Source organism: Mobula hypostoma, chromosome 10 (genome assembly GCF_963921235.1).
Source record: "Mobula hypostoma chromosome 10, sMobHyp1.1, whole genome shotgun sequence".
Taxonomy (NCBI): domain Eukaryota; kingdom Metazoa; phylum Chordata; class Chondrichthyes; order Myliobatiformes; family Myliobatidae; genus Mobula; species Mobula hypostoma.
The window spans coordinates 133854284-133877058 of NC_086106.1; the positions used below are offsets into that span (position 1 = coordinate 133854284).

Below are 22775 nucleotides of genomic sequence, written 5' to 3' on the forward strand. Positions count from 1 at the left end.
GAGAATGCGGTCAGTGAGGGAGGGAGGAGGAGGGTGAACGCGGGAGAGTGAGGAGGATCGGTGGTGGTGAGGGAGGGAAGAGGAGGGAGAATGCGGTCAGTGAGGGAGGGAGGAGGAGGGTGAATGCGGTGAGGGAGGAGGAGGGTGAATGCGGTCAGGGAGGGATGAGAGGGGGTAAGGGAGGGTGGAGGAGGATGAACGCGGGAGAGTGAGGAGGATCGGCGGCGGTGAGGGAGGGAAGAGGAGGGAGAATGCGGTCAGTGAGGGAGGGAGGAGGAGGGTGAATGCGGTCAGGGAGGGAGGAGAGAGGGTAAGGGAGGGTGGAGGAGGATGAACACGGGAGAGTGAGGAGGATCGGTGGTGGTGAGGGAGGGAGGAGGAGGGTGAATGCGGTGAGGGAGGGAGGAGGAGGGTGAACGCGGGAGAGTGAGGAGGATCGGTGGTGGTGAGGGAGGGAAGAGGAGGGAGAATGCGGTCAGTGAGGGAGGGAGGAGGAGGGTGAATGCGGTGAGGGAGGAGGAGGGTGAATGCGGTCAGGGAGGGATGAGAGGGGGTAAGGGAGGGTGGAGGAGGATGAACGCGGGAGAGTGAGGAGGATCGGCGGCGGTGAGGGAGGGAAGAGGAGGGAGAATGCGGTCAGTGAGGGAGGGAGGAGGAGGGAGAATGTGGTCAGTGAGGGAGGAGAGGGGGTGAATGCGGGCGAGTGAGGGAGGATACGGTGTGAATGCGGTCAGTGAGGGAGTGAGGAAGAGGGAGAATGTGGTCAGTGAAGGAGGAGAGGGGGTGAACGCGGGTGAGTGAGGGAGGGAGAGGAGGGAGAATGTGGTCAGTGAGGGAGGAGAGGGGGTGAGGGAAGGAGGAGGATGGAGAATGTGGTCAGTGAGGTAAGAGAGGGTGTGAATGCGGTCAGTGAGGGAGGAGAGGGGTAAATGCGGTCAATGAGGGAGGAGAGGGGGTGAACGCAGGCGAGTGAGGGAGGGAGGAGGAGGGTGAATGCGGTCAGGGAGGGAGGAGATGGGGTGAGGGAGGGAGGAGCAGGGTGAACGCGGGAGAGTGAGGAGGATCGGCGGCGGTGAGGGGGTGAGGGAGGGAAGAGGAGGGAGAATGCGGTCAGTGAGGGAGGGAGGAGGAGGAGGGTGAATGCGGTCAGGGAGGGAGGGAGGAGGAGGGTGAATGTGGTCAGGGAGGGAGGAGAGGGGGTGAGGAGGGAGGAGGAGGGAGAATGCGGTCAGGGAGGGAGGGAGGAGGAGGGTGAATGCGGTCAGGGAGGGAGGAGAGGGGGTGAGGGAGGGAGGAGGAGGGTGAACGCAGGAGAGTGAGGAGGATCGGCGACGGTGAGGGGGTGAGGGAGAGAAGAGGAGGGAGAATGCGGTCAGTGAGGGAGGGAGGAGGAGGGTGAATGCGGTCAGGGAGGGAGGAGAGGGGGTGAGGGAGGGAGGAGGAGGGTGAATGCGGTCAGTGAGGGAGGAGAGGGGGTGAGGGAGGGAGGAGGGTGAACGCGGGAGAGTGAGGAGGATTGGCAGTGAGGGAGGAGGAGGGTGAATGCGGTCAGGGAGGGAGGAGAGGGGATGAGGGAGGGAGGAGGAGGGTGAATACGGTCAGTGAGGGAGGAGAGGGGCTGAAGGAGGGAGGAGGAGGGTGAATGCGGGAGAGTGAGGAGGATCGGCGGTGAGGGAGGAGGAGGGTGAATGTGGTCAGTGAGGGAGGAGAGGGGGTGAATGCAGGTGAGTGAGGGAGGATATGGGGTGAATGCAGTCAGTGAGGGAGGAGAGGGAGAATGTGGTCAGTGAGGGAGGAGGAGGTTGAATGCGGGCAAGTGAGGGAGGGAGGACGAGAGTGAACGCGGGAGAGTGAGGAGGATCGGCAGCGGTGAGGGAGGAGCAGGGTGAATGCGGGAGGGTGAGGAGGATCGGCGGCAGTGAGGGAGGGTGAACGCGGGAGAGTGAGAAGGATCGGCGGCGGTGAGGGAGGAGAGGGGGTGAGCGAGGGAGGAGGAGGGTGAACACGGTCAGTGAGGGAGGAGAGGGGGTGAGGGAGGGAAGAGGAGGCTGAACGCGGGCGAGTGAGGGAGGATACGGTGTGAATGCGGTCAGTGAGGGAGGGAGGAGGAGGGAGAATGTGGTCAGTGAGGGAGGAGAGTGGGTGAATGCGGGCGAGTGAGGGAGGATACGGTGTGAATGCGGTCAGTGAGGGAGGGAGGAGGAGGAAGAATGTGGTCAGTGAGGGAGGAGAGGGGGTGAATGCGGTCAGTGAGGGAGGAGAGGGGTAAATGCGGTCAGTGAGGGAGGAGAGGGGTAAATGCGGACAGTGAGGGAGGGAGGAGGGTGAATGCGGTCAGGGAGGGAGGAGAGGGGTTGAGGGAGGGAGGAGGAGGGTGAACGCGGGAGAGTGAGGAGGATCGGCGGCGGTGAGGGGGTGTGGGAGGGAAGAGGAGGGAGAATGCGGTCAGTGAGGGAGGGAGGAGGAGGAGGGTGAATGCGGTCAGGGAGGGAGGGAGGAGGAGGGTGAATGCGGTCAGGGAGGGAGGAGAGGGGGTGAGGAGGGAGGAGGAGGGAGAATGCGGTCAGGGAGGGAGGGAGGAGGAGGGTGAATGCGGTCAGGGAGGGAGGAGAGGGGGTGAGGGAGGGAGGAGGAGGGTGAACGCGGGAGAATGAGGAGGATCGGCCACGGTGAGGGGGTGAGGGAGGGAAGAGGAGGGAGAATGCGGTCAGTGAGGGAGGAGAGGGGGTGAGGGAGGGAGGAGGAGGGTGAACGCGGGAGAGTGAGGAGGATTGGCAGTGAGGGAGGAGGAGGGTGAATGCGGTCAGGGAGGGAGGAGAGGGGGTGAGGAAGGAAGGAGGACGGTGAATGCGGTCAGTGAGGGAGGGGAAAGGGTGAGGGAGGGAGGAGGAGGGAAAATGCGGTCAGTGAAGGAGGAGGAGGGTGAACATGAGAGAGTGAGGAGGAGGGTGAATGCGGTCAGTGAGGGAGGAGAGTGGGTGAGGGAGGGAGGAGGAGGGTGAATGCGGTCAGTGAGGGAGGAGAGGGGCTGAGGGAGGGAGGAGGAGGGTGAACGCGGGAGAGTGAGGAGGATCAGTGGTGAGGGAAGAGGAGGGTGAATGCGGTCAGTGAGGCAGGGAGGAGGAGAGTGAATGCGGTCAGTCAGGGAGGAGAGGGGGTGAATGCGGGTGAGTGAGGGAGGATACGGGGTGAATGCAGTCAGTGAGGGAGGAGAGGGAGAATGTGGTCAGTGAGGGAGGAGGAGGGTGAACGCGGGAGAGTGAGGAGGATCGGCGGCAGTGAGGGAGGAGAGGGGGTGAGGGAGGGTGAACGCGGGAAGTGAGGAGAATCGGCGGTGGTGAGGGAGGAGAGGGGGTGAGGGAGGGAGGAGGAGGGTGAACGCGGGCGAGTGAGGGAGGATACGGGGAGAATGTGGTCAGTGAGGGAGGGAGGAGGAGGGAGAATGTGGTCAGTGAGGGAGGAGAGGGGGTGAATGCATTCAGTGAGGGAGGAGAGGGGGTGAATGCAGGCGAGTGAGGGAGGAGAGGGGGTGAGGGAGGGAGGAGGAGGTTGAATGCGGTCAGTTAGGGAGGGAGGGGGAGGGTGAATGCGGTCAGGGAGGGAGGAGAGGGGGTGTGGGAGGGAGAAGTAGGGTGAATGCGGGAGAATGAGGAGGATCGGCGGCGGTGAGGGGGTGAGGGAGGGAAGAGGAGGGAGAATGCAGTCAGTGAGGGACGGAGGAGGAGGGTGAATGCGGTCAGGGAGGGAGGGAGGGAGGGAGGAGGAGGGTTAATGCCGTCAGGGAGGGAGTAGAGGGGGCTGAGGGAGGGTGGAGGAGGATGAACACGGGAGAGTGAGGAGGATCGGCGGCGGTGAGGGAGGAGAGGGGCTGAGGGAGGGAGGAGGAGGGTGAACACGGGCGAGTGAGGGAGGATACGGGGTGAATGCGGTCAGTGAGGGAGGGAGGAGGAGGAGGGAGAATGTGGTCAGTGAGGGAGGAGAGGGCGTGAATGCGGGCGAGTGAGGGAGGAGAGGGGGTGAACGCGGGTGAGTGAGGGAGGGAGGAGGAGGGAGAATGTGGTCAGTGAGGGTGGAGAGGGGTGAGGGAGGGTGGAGGAGGGAGAATGTGGTCAGTGAGGGAAGAGAGGGGGTGAATGCGGTCAGTGAGGGAGGAGAGGGGGTGAACGCAGGCGAGTGAGGGAGGAGAGGGGGTGAGGGAGGGAGGAGGAGGTTGAATGCGGTCAGTGAGGGAGGGAGGAGGAGGGAGAATGCAGTCAGTGAGGGATGGAGGAGGAGGGTGAATGCGGTCATGGAGGGAGGGAGGAGGAGGGTGAATGCGGTCAGGGAGGGAGGAGAGGGGGTGAGGGAGGGAGGAGGAGGGTGAATGCGGTCAGGGAGGGAGGAGAGGGGGTGAGGGATGGTGGAGGAGGATGAACGCAGGAGAGTGAGGAGGATCGGCGGCGGTGAGGGAGGGAAGAGGAGGGAGAATGCGGTCAGTGAGGGAGGGAGGAGGAGGGTGAACGCGGGAGAGTGAGGAGGATCGGTGGTGGTGAGGGAGGGAAGAGGAGGGGGAATGCAGTCAGTGAGGGAGGGAGGAGGAGGGTGAATGCGGTGAGGGAGGGAGGAGGAGGGTGAATGCGGTCAGGGAGGGATGAGAGGGGGTAAGGGAGGGTGGAGGAGGATGAATGCGGGAGAGTGAGGAGGATCGGCAGCGGTGAGGGAGGGAAGAGGAGGGAGAATGCGGTCAGTGAGGGAGGGAGGAGGAGGGTGAACGCGGGAGAGTGAGGAGGATCGGTGGTGGTGAGGGAGGGAAGAGGAGGGAGAATGCGGTCAGTGAGGGAGGGAGGAGGAGGGTGAATGCGGTGAGGGAGGAGGAGGGTGAATGCGGTCAGGGAGGGATGAGTGGGGGTCAGGGAGGGTGGAGGAGGATGAACGCGGGAGAGTGAGGAGGATCGGCGGCGGTGAGGGAGGGAAGAGGAGGGAGAATGCGGTCAGTGAGGGAGGGAGGAGGAGGGTGAATGCGGTCAGGGAGGGAGGAGAGAGGGTAAGGGAGGGTGGAGGAGGATGAACACGGGAGAGTGAGGAGGATCGGTGGTGGTGAGGGAGGGAGGAGGAGGGTGAATGCGGTGAGGGAGGGAGGAGGAGGGTTAATGCGGTCAGGGAGGGATGAGAGGGGGTAAGGGAGGGTGGAGGAGGATGAGCGCGGGAGAGTGAGGAGGATCGGCGGCGGTGAGGGAGGGAAGAGGAGGGAGAATGCGGTCAGTGAGGGAGGGAGGAGGAGGGTGAACGCGGGAGAGTGAGGAGGATCGGTGGTGGTGAGGGAGGGAAGAGGAGGGAGAATGCGGTCAGTGAGGGAGGGAGGAGGAGGGTGAATGCGGTGAGGGAGGAGGAGGGTGAATGCGGTCAGGGAGGGATGAGAGGGGGTAAGGGAGGGTGGAGGAGGATGAACGCGGGAGAGTGAGGAGGATCGGCGGCGGTGAGGGAGGGAAGAGGAGGGAGAATGCGGTCAGTGAGGGAGGGAGGAGGAGGGTGAATGCGGTCAGGGAGGGAGGAGAGAGGGTAAGGGAGGGTGGAGGAGGATGAACACGGGAGAGTGAGGAGGATCGGTGGTGGTGAGGGAGGGAGGAGGAGGGTGAATGCGGTGAGGGAGGGAGGAGGAGGGTTAATGCGGTCAGGGAGGGATGAGAGGGGGTAAGGGAGGGTGGAGGAGGATGAGCGCGGGAGAGTGAGGAGGATCGGCGGCGGTGAGGGAGGGAAGAGGAGGGAGAATGCGGTCAGTGAGGGAGGGAGGAGGAGGGTGAACGCGGGAGAGTGAGGAGGATCGGCGGCGGTGAGGGAGGGAAGAGGAGGGAGAATGCGGTCAGTGAGGGAGGGAGGAGGAGGGTGAATGCGGTCAGGGAGGGAGGAGAGGGGGTGAGGGAGGGAGGAGGAGGGTGAACGCGGGCGAGTGAGGAGGATCAGCGGCGGTGAGGGAGGAGAGTTCCGCCTCCTCCCCGACACTGAGCGGCGGAAGCGAGGGCGGATCGGCCGATTTGCGCCGCGGATGCGGATGAACCTGCTGCCCGGAGGCGCCCCCTTTCACAAGCTGTCGCCAAGGCCGAGCCCCAACCCCAGCCCCAGCCCCAGCCCGAGCCCGAGCCTCCGGCTGAACCCGAGCCCGAGCCTCCGGCTGAACCCGAGCCCATGACTCCCGCCGAGCAGAATGTCACTTGGCTGATCTCACTCGGGGTGCTGGACTCCCCGAAGAAGACGCCGTCCGACCCGGAGGAGTTCCTGAGGAACGCGCTGAAGGACGGGCTGCTGCTGTGCCGGCTGCTCGAGCGCCTGGTGCCCGGCTCCGTGGACAAGGTGAGGGGGCGGCCGAGGCTGAGGGTGGCCACGGGCTGTTGGGCATCGGAGCGGGGCGGGGGGAGAGAATGGGAGGCGAGGACTTAGGGTGGGGGTGAGGAGAGACAGAGAGGATGGGGTCGACGGCACTGGTTACGGGTGAGGAGAGGGGGAGGATGGGTTGGCGACAGTGGGTAGGGGCGAGGGGAAGGAGGGAGGGAGGGAGGATGGAGGAGGAGAGAGGATGGGGTGATGGGAGCGAGGAGAGGGGGAGGATGGGTTGGCGACAGTGGGTAGGGGCGAGGGGAAGGAGGGAGGGAGGGAGGATGGAGGAGGAGAGAGGATGGGGTGATGGGAAGGAGGGAGGGAGGGAGGATGGAGGAGGAGAGAGGATGGGGTGATGGGAGCGAGGAGAGGGGGAGGATGGGTTGGCGACAGTGGGTAGGGGCGAGGGGAAGGAGGGAGGGAGGGAGGATGGAGGAGGAGAGAGGATGGGGTGATGGGAAGGAGGGAGGGAGGGAGGATGGAGGAGGAGAGAGGATGGGGTGATGGGAGCGAGGAGAGGGGGAGGATGGGTTGGCGACAGTGGGTAGGGGCGAGGGGAGGGAGGGAGGATGGAGGAGGAGAGAGGATGGGGTGGTGGGAGCAAGGAGAGGGGGAGGATGGGTTGGCGACAGTGGGTAGGGGCGAGGGGAAGGAGGGAGGGAGGGAGGATGGAGGAGGAGAGAGGATGGGGTGATGGGAAGGAGGGAGGGAGGGAGGATGGAGGAGGAGAGAGGATGGGGTGATGGGAAGGAGGGAGGGAGGGAGGATGGAGGAGGAGAGAGGATGGGGTGATGGGAGCGAGGAGAGGGGGAGGATGGGTTGGCGACAGTGGGTAGGGGCGAGGGGAGGGAGGGAGGATGGAGGAGGAGAGAGGATGGGGTGGTGGGAGCAAGGAGAGGGGGAGGATGGGTTGGCGACAGTGGGTAGGGGCGAGGGGAGGGAGGGACGACGGGGTGAGGGTGGGGAGGGGGAGTGGGGGTGGGGAGGGATTAAACGTGGGGTGAGAGAGGGTGGGGATAGGAGGCTGGTGGTCACAGGTGTGGGTGTGTCATGGGAGTGCTGATGTGAGTGGGATGGGCTTAGTGATGGGTCGTGGTGTTTTAGTTTGAGCAAAAGGTTGATGAATGTAGGTGGGGAGTTGGGTTGGGGATTTAGTAATAATAAATACTTTATTGATTCCGAGTGGGAAATTCTTTCGTTACAACAGCAACATTTAAAAACACACTTAGCAGTGTGCAGACTTAAACTAATAATAAAGTACAGGATAATAATTTACCCAATAATTACCAATGTGCAATAATGTACGAAATAATGAAAGAGAGAATATTGTTCTATGATGTGAGTACTCCAGTTGTCTGTTCTGGAGGGGTAGGAGTGAGTGGGCTAGTAGGATGGAAGGGGTGAATGGTTGGTCCAGGTGTTGAATGAGCTGGTATGAAGTAGAACCCTCTCTCCCTGGGATACGTGGACTGGATGTCATGTTGTCACCCACAGAGACTGGGATGATCAAACTGAGAATTGGGCTGGCATTTGGGGGTGAACCCTTTGGGCAGAGACCTAGAGCCGTTCCAGATACCAAGGAGGAAACAGATGTCAGTTCCTGTTTACAAAATAACCCACTGACTGAGTAGAACAATCTCTACTTATTGCACAGGTCATAATGTACCTAATTTGAAATAAGACTGTAAGACACAAGAACAGAATTAGGCCATTCGGCCCATTGAGTCTGCTCCACCATTCCAGCATGGCAGATTTATTATCCCTCTCAACTTCATTCTCCTGCCTTCTCTTCGTAAGCTTTGAGCCCTGCCTGACTAATCAAGAAACTATCAACCTTCACTTTAAATATACTCAATGACCAATTCCACAGATTCATCACCCTCTGGCTAAAGAAATTCCTCCTTATCCCTATTCTAAATGGATGTCCCGCTATTCTGAGGCTGTGCCCTCCAGTCCTAGACTCCCGCACTATAAGAAACATCTCCTCCATGTCCTCTCTGTATCGGCCTTTCAACATTCGATAGGTTTCAATGAAATCCCCCTCATTCTTCTAAACTCCAGTGAGGATCAAATACTCTCACACTCCCCATACATTAACCCTTTCATTGCTGGAATCATTCTAGTGAGCTTCTTTTGGACCCTCTCCAATGCCAGCACTTCTTTTCTTACATAAGGGGCTGAAAACTGCTCACAATACTCCAAGTGTAATCTGACAAATATCTTATAAAGCCACAGCATCATCTGTGTGGCTTTATATTCTAGTCCTCTGAAGATGAATGCTAACGTTGCACTTGCCTTCCTTATGCCCATGCCCACCAGTTTGAAGTGTGATAAATGTTGGTGGGACACATCCAGTTCCAGCAGGATTGGCCAGCTGTTGCGATGTGGACTTTGATCCCCGTTCAGCTGGACCTACACTCAGCACCAGCCTCCAGCACCTAACCGCAGTATTCACCATCTTGTTCTCAGTGTCAGAATCAAGTGTTGATCAAATTCAGAGATGTTTATGTTTCTGACTTGCCCCGTCTCTCCAGTTGCAGCTGATTTATGCACAGCAAGCTCCCACAAACAGCAATGTAGTTATGGCCAGATTATCAGCTTCACTAAAGTTGAATGAGAGAGAAACATTGGTCCAGGGCACCGGGGAAACACTCTGCTCCTTTGTACACGTGTCGTTGAAACTGCCCAAAGACGGCACTTTACCAGTGTCAGGTCAGGGCCTTGACTTGCTACTGGTACAACGTAGCTCAGTACTACCTGTCTCGGGTCGGATTGTCGGCGACTCAACCAGCACACCCCCGGTGCACTTCGCTTAACCAGGGAGGAGGGTGTGTAGGCACCCAGCAGGACTAAAAACAAAACCTGTCAAAGGGCGGATGAACTCTTTGTGAGTCAACAGCCACCTACTGTCTCTGTGAGGAGTGGCGTGCCACACAGTCTTTCGTTCTGTGCCTTGTAAGGCAAAATGCCCAACGCCGGCCCCCTAGGCCTGAGTCGACGTAGTGGTAGTTAACAGTACTGCCCTCCTGTAAACAGCTCTGGGGTACTGGTCTAGATTTTTATTGTTGAGTGCCTGGGATAAGGAAGTCAGGGATGGGTGTGGCTCAGATGATGGTGAGTGATGGGTTCAGGCAGTGGGTGGGAAGGCAAAGAAAAGGAATAAACATCTTAAGGCTTCTCCCCTGGAGAACGAGTGGGGGTGTACTGTTGAACCAAACCCGGAAATCCCTGTGGCACCCAAGATTCAGCAAGAGCCTGGTGAAGTGGTGCTGGAGACCGCGGACACCTCTGAAAGGGAGGTTGGCGTGCCTCAACATAGCTGTGACCTGAAACAGGAGGGATGTGTTCCCTGAGCTTGGAGATCACGGACCACAAGAGGAGGAAAAGCCTGTATGCATGGGGTATTTGGCCTCAGAGCTGGAGGATAGCCCTGCTGTATAGGAGTCCTCTGCTGGGGTGGCATCTCCTGAATGTACATTCTCTGGGCTGGTGAGTGGTGGTGTAATAGAGGGGTCATGTGAGGAGGCAGACTTGCTTTCAATTCAGGTTGTGTAGTCAGAGCACGTATTCCCTGGGGAGGGGCAAAGTCCTGAAGACTAGGGATCGCCTGTGAGTTGAGGGTCACCAGTGGGTTTAGTTTCCCAGGTTGTTGCCTCAATTGAAGCCAAGTGCCCTGCTGAGGAGCATCTGGTGCACAAGGGAAATCAGAATGACCCAAATCGCCATTCCATGTAGCTAATCAGAGGGAGGATGGGGTGCAAACGATGATTTCTTGGAAGATGACAAAGGCTTTGGACACAGTGTGGGGGAAGAGGAGGTCTCTTTTGAAGCGGAGATGGCAGACTTCCTCAACCCCAGCACCGAGTCACAGCCGGTCTCTCGAGGAGATCAGGCAGTTTGCGAAGGACTACTGGTGGAAACCATTTAAGGCCCAGCTGGCCCAATCAATGGTTGGGCCTGCAAGCGGTCATTCAGTCTATCTGCACTATCCTCCAAAAGAACAGGAAAGGAGCTGAAGTGACCTGCAAAGAGAGGCGCCAATTTGAGAGACTCCTGGAGTCCCTGGAGAAGAGTTGAAGGACGAAGGTGGGAGAGAGCTCGAAGGAGAACTGTTCCTTCTTCCTAGGGCTCTGGTGAGGTGTTTCAATAAGATGAGACATTAAGTTGTGTTGCAACCCTTAACGTCATTGGTGGTAGGGGGGGCTCTCCGCAGATTCCATCATCTCTCTGTTCTCTGGGATGGGAGAAATGTGGTGAGCTTCTTGCCGGAAACTCGCACTGTTCCAAGAGATGAATCCACCTGGCTCCTGGAATAGTGGGGGGTGGGGGGGGGGGAGTTCACATGAGCCACCTTAGCTCCACTTCCAGCAGGGTGGCCACCTCGTTGACACTTTTTTCCAGCTTGAGATATTGCAGGTTCAGGAACTGCTTCATCTTGATGGGCGCTAGGATGGTGTGCTGATGCATTTTGGAGTCAGGTGGAATCATCTCCTGGAACAGTGTGGGAACAAGAAGCTCACTGCATTTCTCCTGTCCCAGAGGACAGAGAGATGGTGAAATCTGTGTACGCCTCTGAGCCCGGCCTGATGCAAGCGGGCCTGTTCCAAGAAGTGTCCGTGTTGTTGGGGTCCATAAGTCATGGCGTGTCATCGTGGCAGGTGATTTCATTGCACCCTCGAGGAGAGGCATCGGACTGGTCTCTGGAGTAGTTAGGAAGATAAGGGAGTTGGCTGCATCCTCAGACTTGGTCGATGTCCGGTGGAGCATTCAACCTGACTCTGTGCTTTCTTAAGGAGGTACAGCAGGTGGACGCTTGCAGATCGATCAACTCTACATCTCCAGGGCGCATGTCTCCTGAGTGTCAGCTGCCACCATGTGGCCAGTTGCGTGCTCGGACCACCACTTGGTGTGGGCAGAGTTTAATGTGCGGATGTCTGGGACCGATCGGCTTGCGAAGGAGCTGATCGACTTGGAGTCCTGGCTTGGGCTGACCAATGGTGATCAGCCCCTCTGGGATGAGTACCTGCGGAAGAAGGAGTTGCTGAGGCTCCTGCAGCTGGAGAGGTCCCGAGGCGCTTATGTGAGGTCGCGGGTCCAGATGCTGCAGGATCTGGACCGTGCCTCACCGTTCTTCTACTCTCTTGAGAAGGAGAGGGGTGTTTGCAGGCAACTTGTGGAGTTGCTGCTCCATCATGGATCCAGTGAGAATTCCATTCCTTTTGTGACGCTCTCTTCTTGCCGGACCTGTGCAGTGAGGATGCATGCAGGACTCTGGGAGGACTTGCCAAGGGTTAGCCCTGGGGGTGCTGAGCGGTTAGATGCTTCACTATCTTTGGAGGAGCTGACCAGTGCCCTCAACCAGCTGCAGAGAGGCAAGTCCCAGGACTAGATGGGTTGACCATTGAATTTCTCCGGGCCTTCTGGGACATCCTGGGGCTTGATTATACCAGGGAACAGGGGGAAATCCTGGCAACGGTTGAGATGCCCCTCTGTTGGGGAAGAACAGTCGTGGCCCTGCTGCCAAAGAAGGGGGATCTCCATTGCCTGTGGAATTGGCACCCAGTCTCCCTCCTTAGTGTGGAGTTCAAGATCTTTGCCTGGTCAATGGCCAATTGTCTGGGGTCCGTGCTGGCTCAAGTGGTCCATCCTGACCAGTCCCACACAGTCTGAGCGTGGTCAATCCAGGACAATATCCACCTTGGTTGGGATCTGATTCACCTGTGCCGAGAGGCTGGTCTGTCAGTCGCCTTTCTCTCCCTTGATCAGGAAAGGGCATTTGACAGGATGGACCATGAGTTCCTTTTAGGGACTGTGCAGGTGTTCGGGCTTGGGCCATGTTTTGTGGACTGCATCCGACTGCTGTATGCTGCTGTGGAGTGCTTTATTAAGGCTAATGGGTCCATGACAGTGCTCCTGTGCTTTGGGAGGGGTGTGCATCAAGGGTGCCCCACATTGGGACAGTTGTACTCTGTTTGTGTGGAGCCATTGGAGCCATTCCTGTGTCTCCTCTGTAAGAGGATAACGGGCTTGGTTCTGCGTGAGTCAGACATGGAGGTTGTCCTTTCAGCTTATGCCGTTGACATCCTCCTTATGGTCACTGACTCGGTTGACTTGCAGAGGGTGTGAGACTGCCAGCAGGTCTTCTCGGCTGCGTCCCCTGCGAGGGTCAACTGGGAAAAGTGTGTGGGCCTCTTGGTAGGTCAGTAACAGGTGGATCCCTACTGGTGGGGTTGAGACCCTTTGGGTGGAGTAGCATGCGCCTCTTGTACTGGGGATCTACCTCAGCTCGACAGAGGAGGCCTGCTCGGCGAACTGGTGGGATTTGGAGACAAAAATCTCTGCCCGCCTGGGACAGTGATCATGCCTCCTTTGTGTGATCTCATAGCGGGGAAGGGCGTTGGTTAACGGTCAGCTGGTTGCCTCCATGATATGCCACCGGCTGGTTACTTCAGTCCGGCCCACTGCTTTTGTCTCCAGGACCCAGAGGAGGCTGGTGGTTTCTTCTGGGGCAATAGGTCCTGAGTCTTCAATCGCGGAGGGCAGTCAGTCATTGGTGTGTGTGCACATCCAGCTGGCAGCGTCTGCCTCAGGACCCTGCAGAGATACCCGTACAGTGACCACGCTCTGAGATGGCATGGGCTGGCGATGCTCTCCGCCGGGGACACTGGCTGCAGGAGGGCCCACAGCTTTCAGTGGACAGTATCAGCCGCACTGCTCTGAGGGAACTGCCTTAGTTTTACCAAGAGCCGTTGAGAGTATGGGGTCTGGTCTCATCCAGACAGGGTGCTTCTGCACCCACAGGGGACAGAGCTCTAGCTGTGAGAGGGACTGGTCTCCATCCTATCATGGTAAGTGTTGAGGGGGCTCGAGAAAGTGCAGGGGTTCCGGCTGCACCACCACCTGATGGGCTGGAAGTGCTCGTCGGACCCCGGCCTCAGGATACCAAGTGGGAGAAGGTTCTGCATCACGTGAGCCATCTCGTGGGGATGCCCACTGTGTCCTTCTGTGATGCTCTGAATCGTTTCTTATACAGCTGCTCCTGCACACCTTTTGCTTCTTTCCTGACCTGACCAGTCTTGGTGATCTATTTTACCATCTGCCAGCAGGGGAGGTCCCCAGTGGAAGTTTCTTTATGCAGGGGTCCTTCCCCTGTACATTGGGGACCTGGGGTGGAAGATGTTACATAGGGCAGAAACGTACAACAGTGAACTTGCTTAAAAACCTGTCCATTCTGTGGCCGGGAGGAGTCAGTGTACCACACTTGTATGAAATGTGAGAGGTTGCAGTCCCTGTTTGAGTGTCTGAAGGGGCTGCTGTTCAGGTTCTGGTCACACTTCAACCCTGTGCTCCTCAAATATGGATACCCAGTATGGAAGGGGACAGGTCGTGAAGAGGATCTACTGGTAGGCTTGCTCTTGGGTCTGGCCAAGATGGCTATTCACGGTTCCAGGTGGCAGAGTCAAGGACTCTGCCAGGGTTGAATGCCTGCCCCTCTTCTGAGGATACGTTAGTGCCCAGCTGTCCTTCGGGAGGGAGTATGTGGTCCCCATAGTTACAGTGAGGGCTCCCAAAGAATTGAATTTATAGACAGTAGAAATCATATTTTAATTTTGAATTTATTCACCTCCTTGTAAATACTGAATATTTGTACTTTGTGTATTTTCTGTGTAAATAAACTTCTATGGTTTTGTAAAAAAAAGGGAAAACACAGTCCTGAGGGAGGCGTGGCACAGTCTGATTGATGCATTCTTGAAGAGACAGAAGCAGTGTGGTTTTGAACACAAAATATCTCCTCGTAATGGATTCAGTTACGACCATGTCCCTAGGCAATCATCGTTCCTTATCCAGTGTTTAAAGCAACTTTTTTGGTCAGTATCTTGTTGTTTGTGGGAGCTTGCTCTGCACACAACTATAATGCATGCTTAAAATTTAGGACATTAGTTTTCTAATGGGATCTTTCATAGCACAGATTTTGTCTGGAGACTTTTAATGAAGTAAGCATGATACTGAAAACGGGGATCATTTTCCACTCGTGGTAGTTCAGGATCAGTAGTGCAGCATTTCAGTCCAGACTGCTTTCAGACTTCACGGTTGTGGGATATTGGCACATTCTGCTTGCGCCCTGGGCTCTGGTCCCATGTCTGGGTCATTCACATGTACAATGTGTGCTCAAAGAGGCTGGGGTCCCTCTCAGATCCACATGACCAGCAACCCATCTTTCCACTCACTCGCTACACCAGGAGCCTCTGTTTTCTAAATGGACTGTAGTGCTGTAAGTGGCTTGGCAGGTAGACAGGGTGGTGAAGAAAAGCACTGAGTATAGGAGTTGGGAGTTCTGTTGCAGTTGTATAAAATGTTAGCGAGATTACACATAGACTATTGTGTACAGATTTGGTTACCCTATTATCGGAATTAAATTAGAAAGATTGCAAACCAGAGAAAATCTGCAGATGCTGGAAATCCAAGCAACACAAACAAAATGCTGGAGGAACTCAGCAGACCAGGCAGCATCTATGGAAAAAAGTACAGTCAACGCTTTGGACCAAAACCCTTCGGCAGAAAGATTACAAGAAAAGTTGACAATGATTAGAGTCAGGTTTATTATCACTGACATACGCTGTGAAATTTGTCTTTTGTCAGCAGTACAGGACATACATAAAAATTAAGTTATAATAGGAAGTATATAAAAATAAGTAATGCAAAAAGAGAAAAAATAGTGAGGTAGTGTTCATGAGTTAATGGACTGTTCAGATATCTGATGTTGTTCCTAAGAAGTTAAGTGTGCATCTTCACACTCTTCTACTTTCTCCCCAATGATAGTATTGAGAAGAGTGCATGCCAGGACTCAAGGACTGGAGTCATAGGAAGAGGTTGAACAGGCTAGGACTCCCAATTTGTTGAAGTGCAGGAGAATGGGGTGATCATAGAGATGTACATAATCATGAGGGGCATGGATAGATTAGTCATTCGGCCAGGAACTAGATTTGAAAACCAGAGGGCATGGGTTTACAGTGACAGGGAGAGCTTTAAATGAAACCTGAGGGGTGACTTCTTCACACAGAGACTGGTGGGTAAATAGAGTTACCAGAGGAAGTGGTTGAGGCTGGTACATGACAACATTTAAAAGGCACTTGGACAGGTACATGGATAGGAAAGGTTTAGATTCTAAACTTTAGAAGGATGAAATGAGATGGAAATCTTGGTCAGAATGGAGCAATGGGGCTGAAAGGTCTGTTTCTATACTGTATCATTCTGGAAACATGAAAGAGTGCGGATGCTGGAAATCTGGATCAGCACGCACAAAATGCTGGAAGATCTCAGCAGGTCAGGTAGCATCTATGGAGGGAAATTAATAGACCTGACAAAGTGTCCTGGTCCTAAACATTGACTGCTCATTCCCCTCTATAGATGCTGCCAGGCCTGCTGAGTTCCTCCAGTATTTTGTGTGTGTTGATGTCTGATTCTGGGTCAGGAGAGTGGATCCTAGGCAGGATATAGATGAAGCCTTGCCAGGGTGAGTGGATCCTTTGTTGATGAGAGTAGATCTACACGGCAGTTACAGGGGGAGTTGATCGTGAGCTGAGCAATTGGGTGTATTTCCTGCCCATAGGTGTAGATCTACACTGGGGTTATCAGAGTGAGCCCAGTTGAGTGGATCCCATCCATGGAAGTAAATTTACATGGGATATCAGGGGAGTTCAAAGTAAATTTATTATCAAAGTACCTATACTGTATGTCACCATTAGCAACCCTGAGATTTATTTTCTTGTGGCCATCCATAGTAAATACAGTGAAACACAACAGAATCAATGAAAGACCACACAGAACAAAATGCACAACCAATGTGCAAAAGAAACTAAGCCGCAAATATAAAAGAGACAAAATAATAGCAATAATAATAGATACTAAGAATGAGAGGAAGTGTCCCTGAAAATGAGTCCATAGGTTGTGGGAACAGTTCAATGACGGGGCAGGTGAAGGTAATTCCCGGTGGTTCAGGGTGCTGATGGCTGAGGGGAGAGGCCTGAGGCTGCTGTGCCCTCTTCCTAGTGGCAGCAGCGAGGAGGGAGCATATCCTGGGTGGTGGGGGTCCCTGATGACCCAGAGCCCTGGCGAACGGGGAGCTGATCCCAGTCCCGGTGAGCGGTACAGGCTGGGTCCTGGTGCCTGCTAGAGGACCCCAGGCCGGGGAATGGATCCGGTGCCGGGTGAGTGGATCCCGGGATGTGGTGTCATTTCCGTGAGCGGCGCGGCTTCCTGGAGCGGGGCCGGGAGTGGCGGCCGGAGGTGAGCACGGGGATCGCGGCCTGTTCCCCGCTTGTCTGACCGCAGCCTCTTGCTTCTCCACAGGTTTGTGCTGAGCCCCGCACCGACAACGACAGCTGCAACAATATCCGCGAGTTCCTGCGCGGCCTCAGCGCGCTGCAGATCGAGGTGAGAGCGCCGAATCCAGACCGAGGTTTGGTGGGGGGAAGAGCGGGAACGCGGAGATTTTAGGCCAGGCCCGAATGGGAATGGCGGGGGGGGGGATCTCAAGCCGAGGCCCGGCCCGGTCGGAGCCGAGGTGCTGGGAATCGAGGCCGAGGCCCGGGCAGAGGGGAGCGAGGCAGGGAGAAATAAAGCCGGGCCCGGACGGAGCCCGGGAGCTGGGAGTGAAGGCTGACGCCCGGGGGAGGTGTGTGGGTGTGGAGTAGCCGGGGCGCCGGTGGGTGGAAGAGGGAGTCGAGGCCCGGTTACCCTGCTCGGTTATACTTATTACTGTGGTTATGCCGATGGCCGTCTGATTACTCACTGGTTTCACTAGCTGTTCAGTGATTACATTGACTTCTGGTTACAGTAATTGTTTGGTTATTGTCTGATTTTGCTGATTATCCCGGTTACTGGCTCGTTAGGTCACTGGTTGTATTGCCCCTGTTGGTGGCGAATGTTGTTGTTCTGGGAGGGACAGTAGGGAGAGGGTGCCGATGGGCCAGGTTTTAGCTGAGGGAAGACTGAAAGGCAAGACCAGAAGGTACAGGGCAGAATTAGGCCAATTAGCCTGCTCCGTACAGCTGATTTTGCCCCCTCCCTTCTCTCTATCTCCCTTATCCTTCACTCCCTCACCCCTACAAGAACCCATCAGTCTCTGTCTGAGGATGTAACTATGAAAATGGACAAGGGAGAGCCAGTGGATGTAGTGTACCTGGACTTTCAGCAAGCCTTTGATAATGTCCCACACAGGAGATTAGTGGGCAAAATTAGGGCACATGGTATTGTGGGCAGAGTACTGACATGGATTGAAAATTGGCTGGCTGACAGAAAACAAAGAGTAGCGGTTAATGGGTCCCTTTCGGAATGGCAGGCGGTGACCAGTGGGGTACCGCAGGGTTCAGTGCTGGGTCCGCAGCTGTTTGCAATATATATTAATGATTTAGACGAAGGGATTAAAAGTAACATTAGCAAATTTGCAGATGACATGAAGCTGGGTGGCAGTGTGAAATGTGAGGAGGATGTTATGAGAATGCAGGGTGACTTGGACAGGCTGGGTGAGTGGGCAGATGCATGGCAGATACAGTTTAATGTGGATAAATGTGAAGTTATTCACTTTGGTGGTAAGAACAGGAAGGCAGATTATTATCTAAATGGAGTCAAGTTAGGAAAAGGGGAAGTACAATGAGATCTAGGTGTTCTTGTTCATCAGTCACTGAAAGCAACCATGCAGGTACAGCAGGCAGTGAAGAAAGCTAATGGCATGCTGGCCTTCATTACAAGGGGAATTGAGTATAAGAGCAAAGAGGTCCTTCTGCAGCTGTACAGGGCTCTGGTGAGACCACACCTGGAGTATTGTGTGCAGTTTTGGTCTCCAAATTTGAGAAAGGACATTCTTGCTATTGAGGGAGTGCAGCGTAGGTTCACAAGATTAATTCCCGAGATGGCAGGACTGTTATATGTTGAACGATTGGAGTGACTGGGCTTGTATACACTGGAAATTAGAAGGCTGAGAGGGGATCTTATTGAAACATATAAGATTATTAAGGGATTGGGCACGATGGAGGCAGGAAGCATGTTCCCGCTGATGGGTGAGTCCAGAACCAGAGGCCACAGTTTAAGAATAAGGGGTAGGCCATTTAGAACGGAGTTGAGGAAAAACTTTTTCACCCAGAGAGTGGTGGATATATGGAATGCTCTGCCCCAGAAGGCAGTGGAGGCCAATTCTCTGGATGCTTTCAAGAAAGAGTTAGATAGAGCTCTTAATGATAGTGGAATCAAAAGTTATGGGGATAAGGCAGGAACTGGATACTGATTGTGGATGATCAGCCATGATCACAGTGAATGGCGGTGCTGGCTTGAAGAGCCGAATGGCCTATTGTCTATTGTCTATAAATACACCCAGTGACTTGGCCTCCACAGCCGTCTGTGGCAACAAATTTATTATTGATGTATACATGGATACTTGAGATTCATCTTCTTGTAGGCAGCCACAAAATAAAGAAACAACATAGAACCCATTCAAAGTAAAACCCCTCACAACAAGACTATCAAATGTGCCAGGGAGTGCGATGTTTCTGAACGCGTCCATAATATCCTGAAAAGGGAGGGTGATCAGCCAGAAGTTGTGGTACGTATTGGTACCAACGACATAGGTAGAAAAAGGGTAAAGGTCCTGAAAAAAGAATATAGTGAGTTAGGAAGGAAGCTGAGAAGCCTGACCTCAAGGGTAGTAATCTCGGGAATGCTGCTCTGCCACACGACAGTGAGGATAGGAACAGAATGAGGTGGTGGATAAATGCATGACTGAAGAATTGGAGCATGGGGCAGGAATTCAGATTTCTGGATCATTGGGACCTCTTCTGGGGTAGGTGTGACCTATACAAAAGGGGACTGGTTGCACTTGAATCTGAGGGGGACCAATATTTGTGCGGGCAGGTTTACTGGACTTGTTGGGGAGTGGTTCACACTAACGTGGCAGGGGGATGGGAACCAGTATGATGGAGCTGAGGATGAGCCAAGTAGATGATGTATGTTACATGAATGTGAGGAAGGACAAGCCAATGATTGGGTACAAATGCAGACAGAGCAAAGAGTTAAATTGTATCACAGAGGCAAAACTCAAAAGGGCAAAGAACGCAGGACTGAAGGTTCTGTATGTAAATGCACGTAGCATTCGTTATAAGGTGGACAAACTCGTGGTGCAATCCAAAGTTGTTCGGTATGACGTTGTGGCCATCGCTGAGTCATGGCTGAAAGAAGAGCACAGTTGGGAGCTTAACATCAAAGGATGTACATTGTATTGAAAGGACAGGCAGGAAGGCATAGGTGGTGGTGTGGCCCTGTTGGTAAGAGATGGAATTACATCTTTAGAAAGGGGTGACATAAGGTCAGAGAATGTTGAATCTTTGTGGGTGGAGTTAAGAAACTGCAAGAGTGAAAAAAACCATTATGGGAATAATATATAGGGATGGCACAACATTGTGGGCCGAAGGGTCTGTACTGTGCTGCACTGTTCTATGTTCAAATAGTAGCCAAGATGAGAGGTTGAGATTGCAGGGGGAGCTGGAAAAGGCATGTAATAAGCATAATGTCATAACTGTAATGAGGGACTTCCATATGTAAGGGGTTTGGGAAAGTCAGTTTGGTGTCGGATTGCAAGAGAAGGAATTTGTTGAATGCCTGTGAGATGGCTTTTTTGAGCAGCTTGTGCTTGAGCCACCTCAGGGAGAGGGTATCTTAGATTGGGTGTTGTGTAATAACCCAGATCTTATTAGGGAGATTAATGTATAGGAACCCTTAAGGAGGCAGTGATCATAATGTGATTGAATTCATACTGCAATTTGAGAGGGAGAAGCATAAGTCACAGGTATCAATATCACAATGGAATAAAGGGAATTACAGAGGCATGAGAGAGGAGCTTGCCCAGGTGGATTGGAGGGGGATACTGGCGGGGATGACGGCCGAGCCAGTGGGATGGTGGCTGAAGTTTCTGGGAATAGTTCTCAAGGGGCAGGACAGATATGTCTCACAGAAGAAGTTGTTCTCAAACGGCAGTGGTAGGCAACTGTGGCTGTCAAGGGAAGTTAAGGACTGCATAAAAGTCAATGAAAGGGAATATAAGGTAGCAAAAGTGAGTGCGAGGTTGGATGATTGGGAAGCTTTTAAAATCCATTAGCAGTAGTAGGTAGCCGTCGATCCCAGGGATCATGGGTTTGCTCCTCTGGTGGACTGTGACCTCTCTGGGGCACAAGCCCAGGTGGGAAGATTTGAAGAACCGGCTGTTGCCCATGCAGCGAGTTCCCCCTCTCCATGTCACTGATGTAGTCCAAGGGAAGGGCAAGCACCGATACATCTTGGCACCAGTGTTGTCGCAGAGGTTGCCAGTTGATGTAAACAACATCAAATTGCTTCAGGGACCCCAGCTCTGGATTTCTTCTTCGGGGTTTACTTCCGAAGTCTTTCCCATGGCCACAAGGCAGCAGAGGTTTAAAATCAGTTTTCCTTCTCCTAAGCGGACTGCTGTCCATGGGTGACAAGTCCCACCTGTCCAATAAAAATCCAACAAAAGACAGCTGAAAAACTATAAGAAGGGAAAAGATGAACTATGAGGGCGAACTAGCCAATAATAGCAAAAGTTTTTTCAGTTACATAAACAGTAAAAGGGAGATAGGTGTTGATATTGGACCACTGGAAAATGATGCCAGTGAGGTAATAATGGGGACAAAGAAATGGCAGATAAATTAAATGGGTACTTTGCATCAGTCTTCACTGTGGAAGATACTAGCAGTGTGCTGGAGGTCTGTGAATGCCAAGGAGCAGGAGTGAGTGCCATTGCTATTACAAAGAGGGACTTGGACCAGCTGGAAAAATGGGCTGAAAAATAGCAGATGGAGTTTAATACTGACAAGTGTGAGGTACTGCATGTTGGAAGGACAAACCAACGTAGAACATACAGGGTTAATGGTAAGGCACTGAGGAGTGCAGTGGAACAGAGGGATCTGGGAATACAGATACAAAATTCCCTGAAAGTGTCGTCACAAGTAGATGGGGTCGTAAAGAGAGCTTTTGGTACATTGGCCTTTATTAATCGAAGTATTGAGTATAAGAGCTGGAATGTTATGATGAGGTTGTATAAGGCATTGGTGAGGCCGAATCTGGAGTATTGTGTTAGTTTTGGTCACCAAATTACAGGAAGGATATAAATAAGGTTGAAAGAGTGCAGAGAAGGTTTACAAGGATGTTGCCGGGACTTGAGAAACTCAGTTACAGAGAAAGGTTGAATAGGTTAGGACTTTATTCCCTGGAGCGTAGAAGAATGAAGGGAGATTTGATAGAGGTATGTAAAATTATGATGGGCACAGATAGAGTGAATGCAAGCAGGCTTTTTCCACTGAGGCAAGGGGAGAAAAAAACGAGAGGACATGGGTTGAGGGTGAGGGGGGAAAAGTTTAAAGGGAACATTAGGGGGGGCTTCTTCACACAGAGAGTGGTGGGAGTATGGAATGAGCTGCCAGACGAGGTGGTAAATGTGGGTTCTTTTTTAACATTTAAGAATAAATTGGACAGATACATGGATGGGAGGTGTATGGAGGGATATGGTCCGTGTGCAGGTCAGTGGGACTAGGCAGAAAATGGTTCGGCACAGCGAAGAAGGGCCAAAGGGCCTGTTTCTGTGCTGTAGTTTCTATGGTTCTATGGTTAAAGAAAAAAATGTGCCAGGCAAACAAAGGTTTTAAGGTGGATAAGTCAACTGGACCAGATAGACTACATCCCAGAGTCTGAGAGAGGTTGCTGAAGAGATCACAGATGCATTGATCATGATCTTTCAAGAATCACTTGATTCTGGCATGTCCCCAGAGGACTGGAAGAATGCAAATGTCACTCCACTCTTGATGAAGGGAGGAAGGCAAAAGAAAGGAAATTATTGGCCAGTTAGCCCAATCTCAGTGGTTGGGAAAGTATTGGAGTCTATTATTAAAGATGAGGTTTCTGGGTTCTTGGAGTCAGCATGGTTTCTGACAAATCTGTTAGAGTTCATCGAGGAAATAACAAGCGGGGTGGACAAAGGAGAGGCAGTGGATGTAATTTACTTGGGTTTTCAGAAGGTATTTGATAAGGTGCCATACATGAGGCTGCTTAACAAGATAAAAATCTGTGTTGTTATGGAAATATACTGACATGGATAGAGGAATAGCAGGAGGCAGCGAGTGGGGTTGGCTGCCAGTGATGAGTAGTGTTCCTCGGGTCAGTATTGGGACCATGACTTTTCACATTGTGTATCAATGATTTGGATAATGGAATTGATGACTTTGTGGCGAAGTTTGCAGATGGTATGAAGACAGGTGGAGGGGTAGGGAGTGGTGAGGAAGCAATGCGATTGCAGCAGGACCTAGACAAATTGGAAAAGTGGACAAAAAGGTGTCAGTGTTGGGAAATGTCTGATAATGCATTTT

General features: G+C 53.7%; 1 protein-coding gene across 4 annotated transcripts in view; it reads left to right on the forward strand.

Moving 5' to 3' along the window:
* The first annotated feature begins 6094 nt into the window (after positions 1 to 6094).
* The window catches only part of arhgef6 (Rac/Cdc42 guanine nucleotide exchange factor (GEF) 6), a 223775-nt gene continuing 207094 nt past the window's right edge, over positions 6095 to 22775 (forward strand). For 3 of the 4 annotated variants that reach the window (XM_063061177.1, XM_063061179.1, XM_063061178.1), the window contains exons 1-3: positions 6095 to 6099; positions 6130 to 6327; positions 16702 to 16785. In XM_063061177.1, coding sequence (XP_062917247.1) covers positions 6163 to 6327; positions 16702 to 16785 — 249 coding nt within the window. In that variant the 5' untranslated portion in view covers positions 6095 to 6099; positions 6130 to 6162. Of the gene's footprint in view, positions 6100 to 6129; positions 6328 to 16509; positions 16560 to 16701; positions 16786 to 22775 lie in introns of those variants that run through there. The other variant, XM_063061180.1, reaches the window with a different exon arrangement.